This window comes from Nicrophorus vespilloides, unplaced genomic scaffold, assembly GCF_001412225.1.
Source record: "Nicrophorus vespilloides isolate i.1.1-1 unplaced genomic scaffold, Nicve_v1.0, whole genome shotgun sequence".
Classification (NCBI taxonomy): Eukaryota; Metazoa; Arthropoda; class Insecta; order Coleoptera; family Silphidae; genus Nicrophorus; species Nicrophorus vespilloides.
Window position 1 is genome coordinate 199,384 of NW_017096746.1, and position 17,291 is coordinate 216,674.

At 31.0% G+C, this 17,291-nt stretch overlaps 1 protein-coding gene across 1 annotated transcript in view; it reads right to left on the bottom strand.

Moving 5' to 3' along the window:
• Window positions 1-1,174: 1,174 nt before the first annotated feature.
• The window catches only part of LOC108558041 (selenocysteine-specific elongation factor), a 35,782-nt gene continuing 19,665 nt past the window's right edge, over window positions 1,175-17,291 (bottom strand). The window contains exons 4-5 of the mRNA XM_017914828.1: window positions 1,765-1,873; window positions 1,175-1,466 (exon numbers count right to left, since the gene is read on the bottom strand). Of these exons, the coding sequence (XP_017770317.1) occupies window positions 1,175-1,466; window positions 1,765-1,873 (401 nt within the window). The remainder of the gene's footprint in view (window positions 1,467-1,764; window positions 1,874-17,291) is intronic.

The following is a 17,291-nucleotide window of genomic DNA, read 5'->3' on the forward strand; positions in this document are numbered from 1 at the left end:
CGGACTAATGGAAGCAGGAGTATGCGAAATATTGTTGTATGTAGACTGTTTCAAAATTCTTTATATATTAACACAAAAGTAATTTAAATGATTCAATTTACTATACTATATTGTCTTATTAATTAATAAATTTTAAATCATATCAAGTAAAATTAGTGAACGGTTTGAGAGAGTATCTTTATGTAAGATTAATAAATTATTCCGCTTCAATCGAGTGCGTGTGAATAATTAATTATAAAACGTGATGTAGTATGGTGCAGCGGCGATAATGATCTTTTTGTAAGCGAAAACAGTATGCTCGATGTTTATTGATATCATCGAACATTCATCCGATCCTTTTACCCAGCGAAATTCCAAGGCGGAAGTGTCTATACTTGAAGTGCATATTGCTGTGCAGTGTTTACATGCCTCGGAATGCGATTGTTGCTAGAGTTCCCTGCATATCGAATTCCCTATGCGTCGAATGAATTACTTGTTGATTGTCTATACAACAAGTCAGCAATTATTAAACTTGCATTCCGCATGGTTTTAATGCATTGCATGCCCAAATTTTTTTTTTCGGCCATCTGTCTTACATAAGATAATGAACTAGACTTGTGACAATTAAAACAAACAAAACAAAAATATAAAAGACTTCTTTTATATTTTTGTTTTGGTTTCATTGATTGATCCAATGACCAAACTTAACTTAAACACATGGAAGGCAAACGCACAATCAAGACATTCTCCCATGAACTGTTTGTTCTAAAAATCATTTGATATGTCTTGAGGCTTGAAATGCTTCAATATTCGGCGATGGTTCTGTGTGATAGTTAGTTCCACAGCAAGGAAGTTTGGTTAAATAGTAGACAGGTGCCTTTCCTGTTTTTATCCCACGCTGGATTATGACCTCCACTTCCTTAACCTTGAAGCGAGTTATTGAGAGAGACATTTGGCATGGTGAAGCAAGGTACTGCTGTCGACCGCATCCTCGAGCTCGATGAGAATGGCTTAAAGACGCTGGACAGATGGTGAGCCAACAATTCGGCCTTGTTCAGGTTTTTTGTTGCTCTCCACAAGGAATAGTTGAAGGCTGCAGAAGGTGAAAGACTGCTCAAATAATTGTAAGGTTCTTCATTCCCTGTCAAGCATTTCTGCTTCCCTTTCAAGCATTTCCTTCAGCTATTTAATTGATCTATTTAATAAGCTTCCTCTTCTCCGTAACTGCCCTTCTGATGTTTGCAGGACAACCATGCTTTAAGTTGTTTGTTCCTGTAGCAGGTGTACTCCAGGCAGCGTTTTGTGTAGAAGTAATAAGTTTTTCTACAGCTTCTTCCAATTCCTCTTTGGATTTCAGATTCATGTTCCTTATGATTGTTTGATCAAGGCATTTTCTAAAGTATTCCCATAGTGTATACTTGTTACTCAATCTTGGAGGATTCAGCCGTTTAGATATGCACGACATTTGTCGCCTGAAGGTAGTCTTGCTGATAGTTAGGAATTACGCAATGCTTAATTTATTTTTTAATTATTAAAGCTTTTACTGCATGTGCTTCGCCATCAGGGTGGTTTGTTGTGTATGTGCTGTAACCTGCTATGTCGATGTAACTTTTGTTTGTAAATCGTGTTTCAGACACCAAGAGAACGTCTACGTTGTGGTGCTTTATAAACCATACCACCTCTTGGGCATATTAGACTAGGCCGCTAGCAGGCCTGCAGGTCTATGAAGAATATTGGTAGTGGTTTTGTTTTATCAGCACTGCTGTGGATATTGGTGATATTCACCACAGAGTACCCCATCTGTCCCAACTGATGGTGGTGGGGGTTTCTCTATGTTCATTATTTTCTTCAGGAATGATATCCTCCATGTCATGTGCTGATGTGCTGGTTAAAACTGAATACGGATTGTTGATCAGTATTGGATGTTTTTGAATGGGTTTTGTTCTAATTTTGTTTTGTTGCTTCTGTTGTTGCTGTTGCTGCTGTTGTTGCAAAAGTATTTTCCCTGTCTTTGGAGTAATTGTTGTTGGTCTTTGATGACGTTCTCTAAGCCGGTAATTTTTGTTCTGTATTCTTCCAGCTCAGCAACAACAGCCGCAACACAGAATTAAACAGAGTCCTAATTCTGTGTTGCTGATGTTTGTGCTGCAACTTTCCACACTCAGTTGTTTTGCCTGGATGGCAACGTTTTGTCGCGTGATTGTTTTTTTTGCTCCACTGAATCGGTATATGTTTTTCGTTTTTTTTTTTCGCTCTCTTTCTTTTTCTTCTGGCTCGGGCGAAGAACCTTCGTCCGCCATTCTGAAAGGCCTTACGAGCACTAAACGTATTGACTCATTATTGTTTATTCAAAACTATGCTATACGCAATAAATTGTACTAATTTATCACTCTTCGCTTTGAATATTCAAATGATATTCGTGTTCAAGGCGGAGCAGAGAATATCGCATCATAGCACTTCAGCGTCTCAAAGTGAACTGAATATCCAAATATGAAATCGAAAAAAAACCAAAAATATATGTTGCTATAATAAATAATAAAAATATAAGATTCAACAAATAAAAATTTCGAAGAATTTTTTTTATTTCTTCTGCATTTTTTTTCGTCTTTATAATAGGTTTCTAAATAATTTAAGAAAACTTTTCTTTGTTCGAAAAATAACTTTTAATTTTCTTTACAGGGCGACTAATAGCCGAATGTTTAAGTCGCCCTACCCACGATCTAGTGGACATAGGTTCAAATCCTGGTCAAGCCAAGCCCTTTCTAAGCCCTCTCGGTGCTTGCCATCATGCATCACAGATGGACAGTGAAATGAATGAGGTTCAGCATATGGATTTTCAGTACTATCGATAGCAGCAGATTCACAGTAAAAGGAAATAGTGGAATAGCAGAGCATCAATATACTACTGAAGTTAACCTACAAAACGACATCCAACCAACAAATTAAAAATCTATCCACCGGGAAAGATTATCCAATTAATGTCAACCGCGATCTTAAATTTCTCAACATAACAGATTGTGAATAAAATTATACGACATAATAAAAAAATAGTAGTCTTAGTATTTTTACATCTGAAAATAGCAATTTTTCAATATAAAATTTCTGCAATAATTATTATATATTTTGGAAACTGTGTATAACAGATTAATGAAATGTAAAAAATATGTATAAATATAACAACAAGAATATGAATGTACTTAATCTGCAAATCAGTAATGCAGATTAGGTTAATGCGTATTGCAATTAGTCAATTACAGAACGATTAACATCCAATTAAACATGAATGGACTACTTCATAGCATTAAATAGGGGTAATTACAGAAATATATAGTCTGCCTACAAAAATATATTATATTTATGTTCAATTTGCACATAGGTCTGAATAATGTATTTTACAAATCTAAAACAAAGAGATTATTTTATTATGCAATTTCATTTCCCACTACAGATTTAAAACTTTTTCCATTAAGTGAAAAATAATGCAATAGTTCCATAAATAATAGAATATTTCAGTTGTAAAATAATGTATGTTACTTATATGAAAAGTCAGAATCTTTCTTAGTAAAGAATTTCAACGTACATAAAGCAAAGACGCAAATATTCTAACAGTGTTTGTGGGTCGTGATCTAAAATGTGGAGCAGCCATAGCAAGGGCAACCAACGTGAGTGAGGTGAAGTTTTCGCCAAGAAGATATGTGCATTAAAGTCGCGGTTTGAATTCTTCATTTAAACTAATCTTGTTACACAGCGAACTTTGTGTAAAGTAATACAGCTTGCTTTCCAGGTGTGCCCTTCTATGTAATTCTGCAGACAGATAGATGCAGTCCATACGAGAGGAAGCGAGATGAAGTGAGTGGGATCCCTTTATGATGCCGGGCCGAGGTTAGGGAAACTATGCGAACCTTCCAACGCTTACAACTGAAGAGCGCCAGGAATGTGCCCTTTTCCGAAATGCCCTTAAATCGCCGCCCATTCGCTCGCGGCCTCATTTAACCCTCTTTTTTTTAACAATCTACGTACATACATACCCATCTATAGACGCGCTCACGCCTGCAAATTTTATTAATCTTCAATGGAAATTCATTAATGCTAGACATGCATAACTCACATTATTACAGAAAAGTATCCGAATTATAACATTTTTACATTACAATATTTAAAAATAAATTAAAGTTCTTCTAACCGCTTGACTTTTTGTCCATATTTTTTCACAATAATGTATTTATTGTTAATTCAAAGAGAGAAATGTTTAATTCTTATTATTCAATATTTTCGAGTAAAATATGGTTCAGACAAACCAGATTTTGTAATCCTCAAATTAATGATTTATTTAAATAATTAATTCGACTAAACATTCTTCGAAGTTTACGATCACATTACGAAACCATTACACACTTTAAATTAACCCTTTACAGAAGGAGCATTTTGACGTGCGCAGATAGAATCTGAACCTCAATGTGGTGACGTGTTTTGATAACTCAAGTAATGCCTCTACAGAACTAACGTTAAAGCAAGATTTATAACCTTAACATGACGGCACCGTCTGAAAAAAAAAACTAGTATCGCTTTGCTAAGAATTAAAATTCGATTATGCAATTTTCATTTGCATAGTTTATATATCCATGGATATATCCGCCCCTCCTCCACAATATTAACAAATGACACGTATACAATTTTTGGACTTGCTAACCTTATACAAAAGATGGCGCAAAATTTAAATCTCGAGATCTGATGCAATAAGATAACAAAATAGTAGAAAACATAATTATACAGACGATTGGAAATATATATATTTTTTAATTACTATTGAAAAACGGAATTAATTTGATAACGGAAAAGCTTCATATGCAAATATGAAACTTTTTTTTTTTTCATTCATACGTTATATTACAAATGAAACAAACACAGCCCCACGGATCCATTTCGTTGATTTTTTATTTTTCCATCTATTTTTTCATTTTGCGGTCTGCGAATATTTGGTTTCCCCAAATACGCAGCCATGGAGGAACTTTTATAAATAAAAAGTACTTAAAATGTGGGGAACATCAAAGCTTTGTATTATCCGACGAATTCGAATAGTAGCATTAGATTAACCCCGGCCGAATCGAATTTATATATTTCTCCTCTTGCATTATTATTTTATTTTTACTCTCTCTCTGTCTGTTTTCCCATACTCTTTACGAATATACTGGTTAGAATTGCTAACTTACACCACAGCAAAAAGCGAGAGTCCGGATTTATTCCAACATTTTCTCTTTCCCTCAATGGTTCTCTCTGTTCTTTTATTTTTATTTTCCGAACATGCGGATCAACCTTTGTATTACTACTTCTATTCTGGGATTTCATAGATTTATTGGAAGCGGATGCAAGCCCAAAGGGAAAAAAATACAACGGCAGAGGTACTGGATTCTATACATGTACAGATTGCTTTCCGATCCGGATTTATCTTCTTGAGTTCGCTTCATACAAGGACGAAGCCTTGCAAGTGTGAGCAATATACTAATACGTCTTTTTTAATAAGGAAACCATTAGATGACGGTATCAATAATATCAGTTTAATGTTAATACAGGTTTATACCATTGACAAGAATTTTATTAACATTTAAAGTAATTTAACTTCAGTTTTTAACCATTGATTAATATATTTATTTATTGCGTTATCATTAAATCTGCAACAAATAAACCATCCAATTAATAATTTTGTAACATGTTCCTATGCTATATAGATTAATGATAAATCCAAGCACAATTAAACCTCGGTTCTCCAACACCTCAGATTCCAAACATAAATGAAAATCGTCACACATTCCGAACAAAATTTTGGTTATCAACATTTAATATATGTGAAATTTTAACACCTAAGATTATATTTTTATTATAACAAATTAATTCATTTTTTCTTTGTGTTACCATATTATTAAGCATAGACTATATATTTTTTCATTTCTTCAGATCATAATTATAATAATTTCTTTTGAAATATTAATATTACATTTATATTCATATTATAAAATTAATGTATTTAGTAAATAATAACACAAAAACAAACTATATAACAAATTTCTATATTATACAATATTAATAAATTATCAATGCATTATTATTATTAAAATTCGAGTTGGAGAAATAGTTTATATTTTTTAATATTATTGAACATTAATACCTTTATTATGATAAATATTTAATATTTTGCAAAGATATTTATAGTTCATAAAATATTTTCAACAGTGTGATAGCTCAAGGTTATAATATTTTACGCAAAGGATTTTTATATAAATATAAGTTCTGCATATTTTTATAATGTAAAGTAATAAACTGGATCATATTAAAGAATGGAATGCAATTGAATTTTACGATTCTGTTTTGACGGCATAATATTGCTTGGCAGTAGATTTGAAAGATTAAATATTCCGGATATAGAACAAGACATGATCCGGATTTTCACAATAGAAAATACACTTACATATATTTATATAGAGTAGTTTGGGTGGGATTTAAATTTGAAAGTGTGTGCGGAACGCGATCGAGTTAATCCTAATCCAGGCATAAAGCCTTGTACTCCTCGCCGATTAATTCCGGCCCATTACTCTTTAGGGCGGAGGATAATTGAACTCTTTGTCCCTCTTTTGTATACGTCTGGCGTGATGACTTAGACATATAGACATGAAGCAAATTACAATCATATAAAATGAAACGCCGCGTTTGGAAAGCTCCGGGCGAAATTAATTATCTAATAAATTCTGCTGGACGTCGTTCTTGGTGGAATCGAATAACAGGAATGAGCACGTTTTAACTGTATAGTTTAAGGGAGAAAAATCAGAATCCTACCGTATATCCGGTTGTCTTTTCCTGTCGAGTTTCCGGTCCGCCTGTCCAGTTCCATGTCACATCCGGTCGACCGACCCGGCGCCTCCACGAGTTATATAAAAAAAAAACATACCGACGGGACTTATGATACGGAAAATATTGAACTTCATCTATATTCGTCTCTAAATTTCAACAGTTTATTTATTAAATTCCAGTGCAATGGTTATCACTCTTACATATAAAATGTGACATTTATTCACTTCAGTAAATACCGTAACTTAATTTATAAAAACAACAATTCTATTATGTACAGTGTGTTACATTTAACAAAATTACAATGAAGATATCTATGAAAATTTAGATGTTAATTTGCTTAATGTCGGAAAGGAAATATTTTTTATAAATATCATTCTTCTTATATTTTGAAAATCATAAATATATAACCGGAATATATTTACGATTCTTTTGGTATGTTCAAATGAACGTACTCGATATTTATACGAACGTACACATACTCTAATTTTGAAGTATGATTTCCCAGATTCAGCATTCAAATGTACTAAATATTTTAATTTATATGTTAGTACATTATAAAATGTATATTAAAAGGACTTACGCTAATTGATAGCTAACTGTATTATGTCTATGTATTAGTTTAAATTATTAATTTTAGCTTTGAAATGAACTTAATATTTTATTTTGTATGTTAATTTGGCCAGAAGATGGCAAATACTCATATGATTTCTATTACCAAACGTACATTAAAAAGATGTACGGTAATTGAGTGCTGACTGTACTATATCTATGTATTATTATACATTATTAATATTCGATTTGAAATGAACTGAATATTTTAATTTGTACGTTAGTTCCGTCAGAAAAGTGCTCACATTATCGAACTTAAGTTAAAAGGACATACGCTAATTGAGTGCTAACTATGTCTATTTATTAGTAATATTAGCTGAACTCAATATTTCAATTTATATGTAAGTTCGGTCGGAAGCCAGTAAATAGTCTTATATATTATATTATCAAAAATATAATTGTATTGATGGAAACTAAGGAACTGTGTAAATTTATTATTCGAACTTCTAGTATCAAATACAATATTTCATGATAAAATTATATTTGATTGAATTTGCAGCGGTTATAGAACAATCACGCCCATCCTTTTGTCCAAAATAAGTGTCTGAAGTTGTTAAGATTGAAACGTAGACTTGCGAACGTGTGCTAAAGAATAGCTTTTGATAGAATTATGTTGTTGTGTCCGCGCTCGTCGTCGTGTTTTTGTTGTAGTAATTGATTGGATTACTACAATTCAAGTTCGTTGTTGCTATCGTAGGCGTTGCAAAGTATTCGCTAATCCAATAAACAATTGATTAATGAAACGATGCACTTTAGGAACTACGCTACGATCCCCGCCCTTGACGCACATCCCCCACAGAGCGATCCAAAAAACCCTACAATATACCGACAGCTTCAGTGCGAGCCAAAAGATCGATCCCATACGTTTATTACATCACAAGAAGAAAAAAATAAATGATACTATACATCAAATAAAAATTTTGAGATGATATATTCTAAAATTTCTATATAAAAGTGTAAATAATGTCATAATAAAGTAATAAATCTCTCATTAAATTTTATTAACATTTATATGAAAATTGTAATTAATCAAATCTTAAAGTTAGTATTAAATATTTAACTTTATGATGCTGGTTGTGCATTTCATTATAATCCTGATTTTAGCATAAATTTGATTGGCAATAATCCAGAAAATATCTATAATTTTTGGTGAGTGAGATAACCTAATAACATAGTAAATCTTACATCTAAATTATATCATTATAAATTAATATCATTTAGATCTAAGATTTACTACGTTATTAGGTTCATTGGAAGACAAAAAGACTCATGTTTCATAATAACTTTGTAATTTAATAAAATGTTTATATCTGTTAATAAAACTCATATAAACATATTTTAATGAATAATTAATTTTATAATATTTATAAAATAACTATATTTTACTAAATCAATCAATATATAATAAAACATTTATTCAGTATTATATAACAATAATTCAATAAATTTATTTTCAAATTTATTTCTAGTTTACTACTATGATTTATTGGATATATTTTCTGTTTCTTTGTAATTTCAAATAGTAGTATTATATGGCTGCTAAAATAGTTGAATCTTCATTCATAGTTCCAATATGGAATTCATTCAACATCCTTTGATTGTTTTATTGATTACCTCAATGTGATTGACGTAAAAATGCAATATACGCATTGGTTGTTCTATAACCAATATAATCTGCAATCGTAGAGTTTTCTTATGGTTTATTAATCAACATCTGTTTTGAAGAGGTGCGTCAGTATACATCACATTTGTCATATGATGGTCGTATATTGATTAATCTAAAAATGCCACAGCTGTCGTTTGACAAGTATAACAAATTGTTAATATTTTAAAATATAAATTTACATTAAAATTGTTATAAAATGGTTCAAGTTAGACCAGTTATAAAACTTTATGAAATAATATGACACAATAAAATAATGATACAACTACTAATTTAGGTTTAGATTAAAATAAACTTGGAAGAAAAAGTTACATCACTTGTACTAATAATTTTAATTTATGTAATGAAATATTTATTGTTTTTGTCTTATGTTAAAGCAAAATGTTAAAAATGTGCAAGTTTAAATTAACTCAGTGAGAATGACCCATATATGTATCGAATTTGCATGGACAGTTATCCAACAAGGGTACAGACGATTAAATGTACTAAACTATTCAACAAGAATGGAAGAATGGTTTCGACAACATTACACTCAAATATTGAGTAAATTGGAGTACTTTTTTTTTAGATAAATATATCAAATTTATTTATTTTATTTTTTTGAAGTTTCGACATCAATTCGTTGGCTAATGCTAAGGTCGACGTGCAGTAAGTAATTTAATCAGATGGCACAATGTAATCATCATCATAATTGTATGAATGGCTGGAGAGAGTTTGGCGAGTGCCGATGTGGGCTGCAAGGGTGGCGCGCTGGGAATGCGACATGGGCTAATAGGTATAATTAGGGAGCAATTATAATGGTGCTGTTGGGATTGACGGGAGAACCGCCGTTTCAACGGCAGGCCTCGAGGCTGCGGAACTGCACGGTCCTCCGTACCCCCGTCACCCGCAATTATCCAACGGAATTGATTGGACCGAACCTATCGACATTACACCGCTATTTCCGACACTACTAACATAACATTTAATCGCCCTTCACGTGATTTAATCACGCACCGTTGATACCCTGAAAGTTCAAGAAAATGTAATTATAGTTAACGCTTAAAATCCTCTGTCCGAAATAACGTACAAATATTTCTATAAACGTAAAATATCAGTCAAACCAATCATTTTTTTTTATTGTGTGTTATATTTTTTCCTTAAGAAGTTTTTATTTATTTTAATAACCAAATTCCTAAATTTACGTATGATAATTCACAACAAGCAACAAGTCATAAATTAATTGGTTTAAAAAAAAATTACCATTAAATTAACTTACATTCGCATAGCGTATAACAATTCGGGTTCTTATTATGTACGTTAACCGAATTTTAACTATACAAATACTGGTTTTACGTTCCATTGAAATGCATGTAGCAAAATACCAGAAAATATACATCTTTATTATTGGCTCTTTGATATTTTCTTATTTAAATAATTGCATTTCTACAATTAATAAATAATACAAATTTTAGAATTTTAACGAATATTTCTTTTCATTGAAAACGATCATATTGATTTTAGTCTGTAATTAATCTATACCATCTTAAATATATTTAAGAAGATGATGTAAGACTTAAACTTTATATTACCAGTATTATTAACTCCCAAATATAGTGATAATTAGTCGTTAAAGTATTCTTTATCCGGGTATGGTTTTACTATCTGAACATAAAAAATGTTCGCCAAAGTGTTCATTCTCCGAAGTCCGAACTGTTTGAAAACTGTGCCCTACAACTGTGTTTAAAGAACAAAAATTGTAGAATTGTAGAATGAGGTTACTACTTAAATGAACATTAAAACTAATATGATTTAAATTGATTGTTATTCAACATGATGCAAATATACAAAGTAAGATATTTTATTCTCTTCCTTCCGTCTGGAAGATATTTTATTTCAATATTATAGAGTGTAAATGCTGTCATTTTGAAGAAAGTATTTTTGACAAATTTTCCGTCAAATATCTCTACTTCATATGGTCAGGCAACCCGCTGCCCCATTTTAGATGAGAAATTGCAACTTCCAGCTCTCACAGCAGTGACAATGTTTCACTAGTAAAAATAGAGAACAAAATATAATATTTTTTTAACAAACAATATCTTAAAAAGATGGCTATTTGAAACAAAAAGGTTGCCATCCCTAGGTTAGGCAATAATGATTAGCCTTTACTTTTATATCTATTTTTTATTTTATCATATAATAAATAACTTCAATGGTTTTGCAAAACTTGATGTTTAGTGTATATAGTATAGTAAATGAAGGAAATTGCCAGCTAAACATTTTTTAAATTTTGACAAAAATAAAAGCTTTATGGATGTAATAAAAGCGGGGAACATAAAAAGCAGTAGGCTCTATTTTTATGTACCATTAAGACCGCATTATTTGCAAAACCTTGCAGTTTCATGTAATAAAAGCTATTTACAGGATCAAAATTAATATTAATGGTTGCAACGGGAGTTGTAAGTAATATACGTAATTAATAATAATAGTATGTAATTCGTATAGTTTGGCGCAGATAATACGTATATGGTGGTATACCAGCACAATTCACTTAATCAACTTCCTCCCTCGCAAGACTTCCGGAAAGTGCCTTTCACATACTGCGCCCGGCTTCTTATATTCAACGTGCATTTCCCATAGGTATTAAGTCGATGAGTACAGGCTCACAAGACCTCTAAAGACCGGATTTGCTTGCTGAAACTATATTTTCCAGCGGAAAATAACATTTTTCCTCTCACAAAACGCTTTCTTATATAAGGAATTCTGCTTGTCCTTTGTAATATGATTAAAAACGTCTGCGCCCCTCTTCGCATACATATATCTTCTTTTTTTCACTTGCCTTTACTTCCTTTCCTTATTTTCGGTAATAGAATTTCCAATTCTTCGCAGGCATGGGCGATGGAAATTTAAGTAGCACCATTGTGCATTACGTGTTATTATCTTGGAATAGAGAGGGTGGGTGAGGGTAAGCGGATGTCTCTCGCGGAGGCTTCCGGCCTGGCGATGAGTGGTGATGACGGCTGTCAGCCGTCTCTGGAGGCCTGCAATAAAATGCACCTGTTATAGTGCGTGGCTTACGCCTCCGACGAGAGATATCGCAGTATATTTCTGACTTCTTACATTATTGCTGAAATAATATTAGATACAGGCTGAGCGAAATTGCAATATAAAAGCAATTACTGAGTTATGAGAGTGCGTGCGAATTTCATCCTACCCTACTTCGACCATATAAATGAAGCTATGAAAAACCATTACAGAGGTGTAATAATTCTTAACATTATTGTTCTATATAGTATTCAGTGCATCTTTTAATATACATAAATTTCATTTACAAAAACTGTTAAAAAACTGTGTGGGAATCCTATAATATTTATATTAAAAAAAAATCTGTATTACACTACATGCTAATTTTATAAAAAAATAAATATTTGTATTATTATACAATACACGTGTAGAATTAATTATTATCATACCTTGGTTGAAGATACCTCTTATAACTAAATTGTAAACCATATTTAACTTTAAAAAAAATCCAATTTAAGGGCAAGGAACGACGATTATTCGTTATCCAAGTGGCTCAATCAATAGGTATGTTATAAATTTATTGAATGTTTTAAATGAAGAGTTTATTACAAGATTAAAAAAAACTTGCTAGTAATGAAAACAATCAAAAATTGAAGATGAAAATACAAAAGTTCGTATGGAAAAAAAATAGCAACCAAATGTTTAAATAGGTATTTAAATGGAATTATTTTTTTTAGGGAAAATTATCTTTATTTAAGAAAAAATGTTATTATTAAACGATTAGAGTTAAATGAAACAAGCAAGAAAAAATATGTACATTCAACTTCTCATTCATATTTTATAATATGATTTCACTTTGCATGCAAATTGACTATTTATTTAATACAACTTTTAATCTAGAATAATTAACATCAATTAACATAATTTTCGTTAATCCAGGTATTAATATCAACCGACTAGATATATTTAAAATCACACCAATGTTGTTATATACAGGTATCCCCCGACTTACTAACTAGTTCCGTTCCAAAGGGTTGTTCGAGTGTAAGTCATCAATGTAGACATCACAATTATTTAATAAAAAACAACAAAAGAAACAAATGCAACAAAAAAAGATAGTACATACTCCAAAAGTATTATATTTTATTAAAGAAATTATCAATTTTTGTTTGGACAGTTAATTTTTTTATCAATATATAACTTCTTGTAACAAGTTAGAGCTTTTAAAATTTCATTCGTAAATCCGAGAGTTTTTAAGTCGGGGGATACCTATACTTAATATCAAATAATATCTATGAGAGGAAGTACTGATACGTTAAATAAAATATTATTACAATAACATATTTTTATAATTAATAAAATACATGTACTAAAAATAAATATTATGTATTAATTACATACTAAAAATTCAATTGATCATATGCATTAAAGTTCAATGTATAATTGATGTAAATTACCAAAACACTAATTGTTAATTAATGTGGATGCGCCGGGTATTTTATATAGTTATAATTGCATAACTCAGGAGATCCCAAACTGTGTGCCCCGAAGCGCCACGAATAGCGACAATTCAGATATATTAACATAAAGTTCGCTATAAGATTGATCAATGTTTTGACTTGGGGCACCGCGGAAAAATCGCCGTAAACCGAAAAAGTTTGGGAACCGCTAGTATTCTTTAGAAGTGTTTTTAAACATTTTTTTACAATAAGTGAGTATTAATTATATTTGAAGTTTATACAATGAAACTAAAACATTTAAAAACATACAAAATATAATTATATAGTACATTTACTGTATGTAAATAAAACACTAGTCAATTAATAAACTATGCACACCAATTAAATACAATTAGCACATTGTATAGTGCATATGTATCTATTATAAATAATTATAATTGTTCTTAATAATGAAGATATTGTTTCAGTTTATTTTGGTGTAAATAAATATTAATAAAAAATACAAATTACATTGTTCATAATTAAAATTGTTAATTTTCTATATTTTATAATAACTCTGAAATATACACCCTAATTGTGAGAATTAATCAAGTCTTTATTTAATCATTATTTAATAAGGAATACAATATATTCATTGTTGATGTTGACAAGTCGTCAATTATAAACAAGAAACTAATTAAATTAACAGGGTTTTAAATTTCCAAGAAATACTATCGAGTTTTCCGTGAAATGTCTGGATTCTATTCTGGGTTACTGCATAATTTTGCAACGAAAACCGGGAAGCAAACAACGCGTCGAAGCTAGTATGCTAATACATCGGAAAATATCTCGAGCAAACTTTGATATCGTTTCGTTTGCAGGAGTCAACGAACCAGTTGCACATACTGCACTTTTACGTAATTTAATTAAAATTTCATACTAATTTATATCTAAATTATTCCATTACATTTATATATGTTAGCTCTTCGTTTAATATGATATGAGAAGCAATTACTTCAATTAAATGAACGTATAAAATTAATAAATATTGATGCATTCAAATATTTACAAAATATTACATATGATTTTTTTTTTGAAATTATTGATGTAATTGAAGCTTGTTTCAATAAATGTTACTGATTCTGAAAGTCGCAAGAGCTAATGCCCATACCGGTCTCACTAATTATAAATTTTATAATAAAAAAAGTACTACATTATTAAATTAGACTAGTTAGAAACCCGATAACAACAATGTTAGAGCAGTTATTTGTATGGAATTCAGTACGTGTCAGTCGTAAACTTTATATTAAAGTTAATTTACGTAAGCACAATCATCGGATCCTCAGGGATTTCATGTGGCCCAGTTTTGAAACTCCGTTTTAACGATTGTAAATAGTGCATATGAAATTCGTGATACTTGTAATTAAGAAATGTATTTTCAATGTGGATGCATAGATGAGAAAATGTATTTCGTAGTACGACGTTGCAGCTGCGGCGAGATTGAATTTATTTTTGAGAGGAAACTAATTTGGAAACTTTAAATAAGATTGTATAAACAAAAGCGGGAAATTTGCACTCGCTTCTTATATTGGAAAAGTTTTGCACAAAAGGCTTAAGGATTCATGGATTTGTTTACTTGCTTTGTATTTGTATATAACATCGATATTAGAATTGGCTTCGAATCAATTTCCATCTATTTCCATTCTATATTTAGAAGTTAATTGTTATTCTTTAATTAATAATTATAATTTATTGTTTAGATATATATATATATTGCATCCAAATTAAAAAACAAAATTATATAAATTGAAAACTATAAAAAATGAAAAAAGTCTATAATATAAACAACCAAATAAACAAAGATACATCTAGTAGTCACATTGATCTTTCGGTCCAAGTTACGGTAAAATATAATACGTAGTTTAATATTTTCAAATTGTAACAATATTTTTTATATAAACCGGAATGATAGCATTAGTATTAAAATTAGCAAATACAAAGATATATGAGAAAGTTATTAATTGATAAATGCGTCTGGAAATAACAATAATGTGCAATATAAATTTTCAATTTAATATATGGGGCGACTAATGGTTAAGTCGCCCTACCCACGATCGAACCGGCGACGGTTCGAATCCTGGTCAAGGCAGGCCCTTTGTGCTTGCAGCAATAGGGCCATCGTTCATCACAGATGGACAGTCAAAATAATGAGGTTCAACATATGGACCTTCAGCCAAGTCGATGGACAATGACAGTGTTAAGGATAGCAGCAGATTTATATACTACTGAAGTTAACCTACAAGACGACAGCCAACCAAAGAATTTAAAAAATCTAATAATCATAATGGTAACTATCCACCGGGAAAGATCCACCGCGATCTTAAATTTACTCAATGTTCACTTTAATGAACAGATTGTGAATAAAATTTGACGACATAAAAAAATGTAATATATATGTCACAGATAAACTACATAGTCGGTAATTATATAAGCCGCATTAACCCTTTTCGAACGAGCGGCGGATATATTCGACGTCGCTTATGCAAAATTGCATGTAAGTCACACTGGTGGCGCAGTCATCAAATATTACTTCTAAGCGAGACGCCACTAGTCTGTTTCAAACGGAGTTGTAAAGACATTAGTTCTATACAGACGCCACTTGTATTACCGAAATTCACCCAAATCCCAGTTACTCAAAACACTGTTGAAAATGTAACATTGAAAAATCTGTCCAAAAATGGTTAAAAATTCAAGTAATAAACAATACAGAAATGCCAGGGATGATGCGGCTCAAATCTGTACGGATTCGCATTAGTACGGTTTGAAAACAAACTGAATTTATATTGCACAAAATATAAATAAATTCTATAAAACAGTAAAAAAAATTGTTTTTTTTTTGTATAGATAAATGATCTTTATGTTTCTTGTATACAGTCAAATCTTTTTTCATATGGTTTCAAACAGTAGGAGATATTGGCACAACCTATTACTACATAGTGTTTGTAATCGGTTGTGCATACATTTTTTCTAGTATACTTCTGAACCCAGTCAACAATTATATATTATTTATATTTGTAATCACTATTCAAATGTGAGTTTATTATTTCATTAATATATGGAAACAATAGAGCGAAAATTAAAAATAAAATTACAATTAAAACACATATTTTTTATTGAATAATTAACAAACTTAACATAATCATAATTCAGATTTAAATTGCTAGCAAAAAAATGACTTTGTTAACCATATTAATCTTTTCCTAGTTGTTTAACTAAACTCATGTTCAACTTTAACTAAATAATTTATTAGTACGAATTTTATTTAATTTCTATATGATAACAATAATATAAAATATTTATTGAAGGGTGGAGTATTTGAATCGTGTGGATCGTAATGTTAGGATGTTAGACGAGATGTGGTTTGTATGGGTAAGCTCACAATAATAGTTAATCTGAAAGCAAGAGGCTTTCATATATTGTGGTCAAACGATGGTTTGCAGCCTTCGCAACACAAGGGATGATAATTCATTAGGAATGTCGAGCCGATTAATCCATTGCAGTTTCCTCCTTACGCCCGAGTTGTTCCATAGCTCTAGGGACGAAGATACTACAATAACGGCGGGTGCTCGACTGATGCTAACTCTATTAAGAACGGGCGTCTCAGACGGACGCCCAAACTTCTAATCAATGTTTCGTTATTATGTAATCATACACACACACGCGTTCACGTACAGTGAATACTAATTTCGTAAACT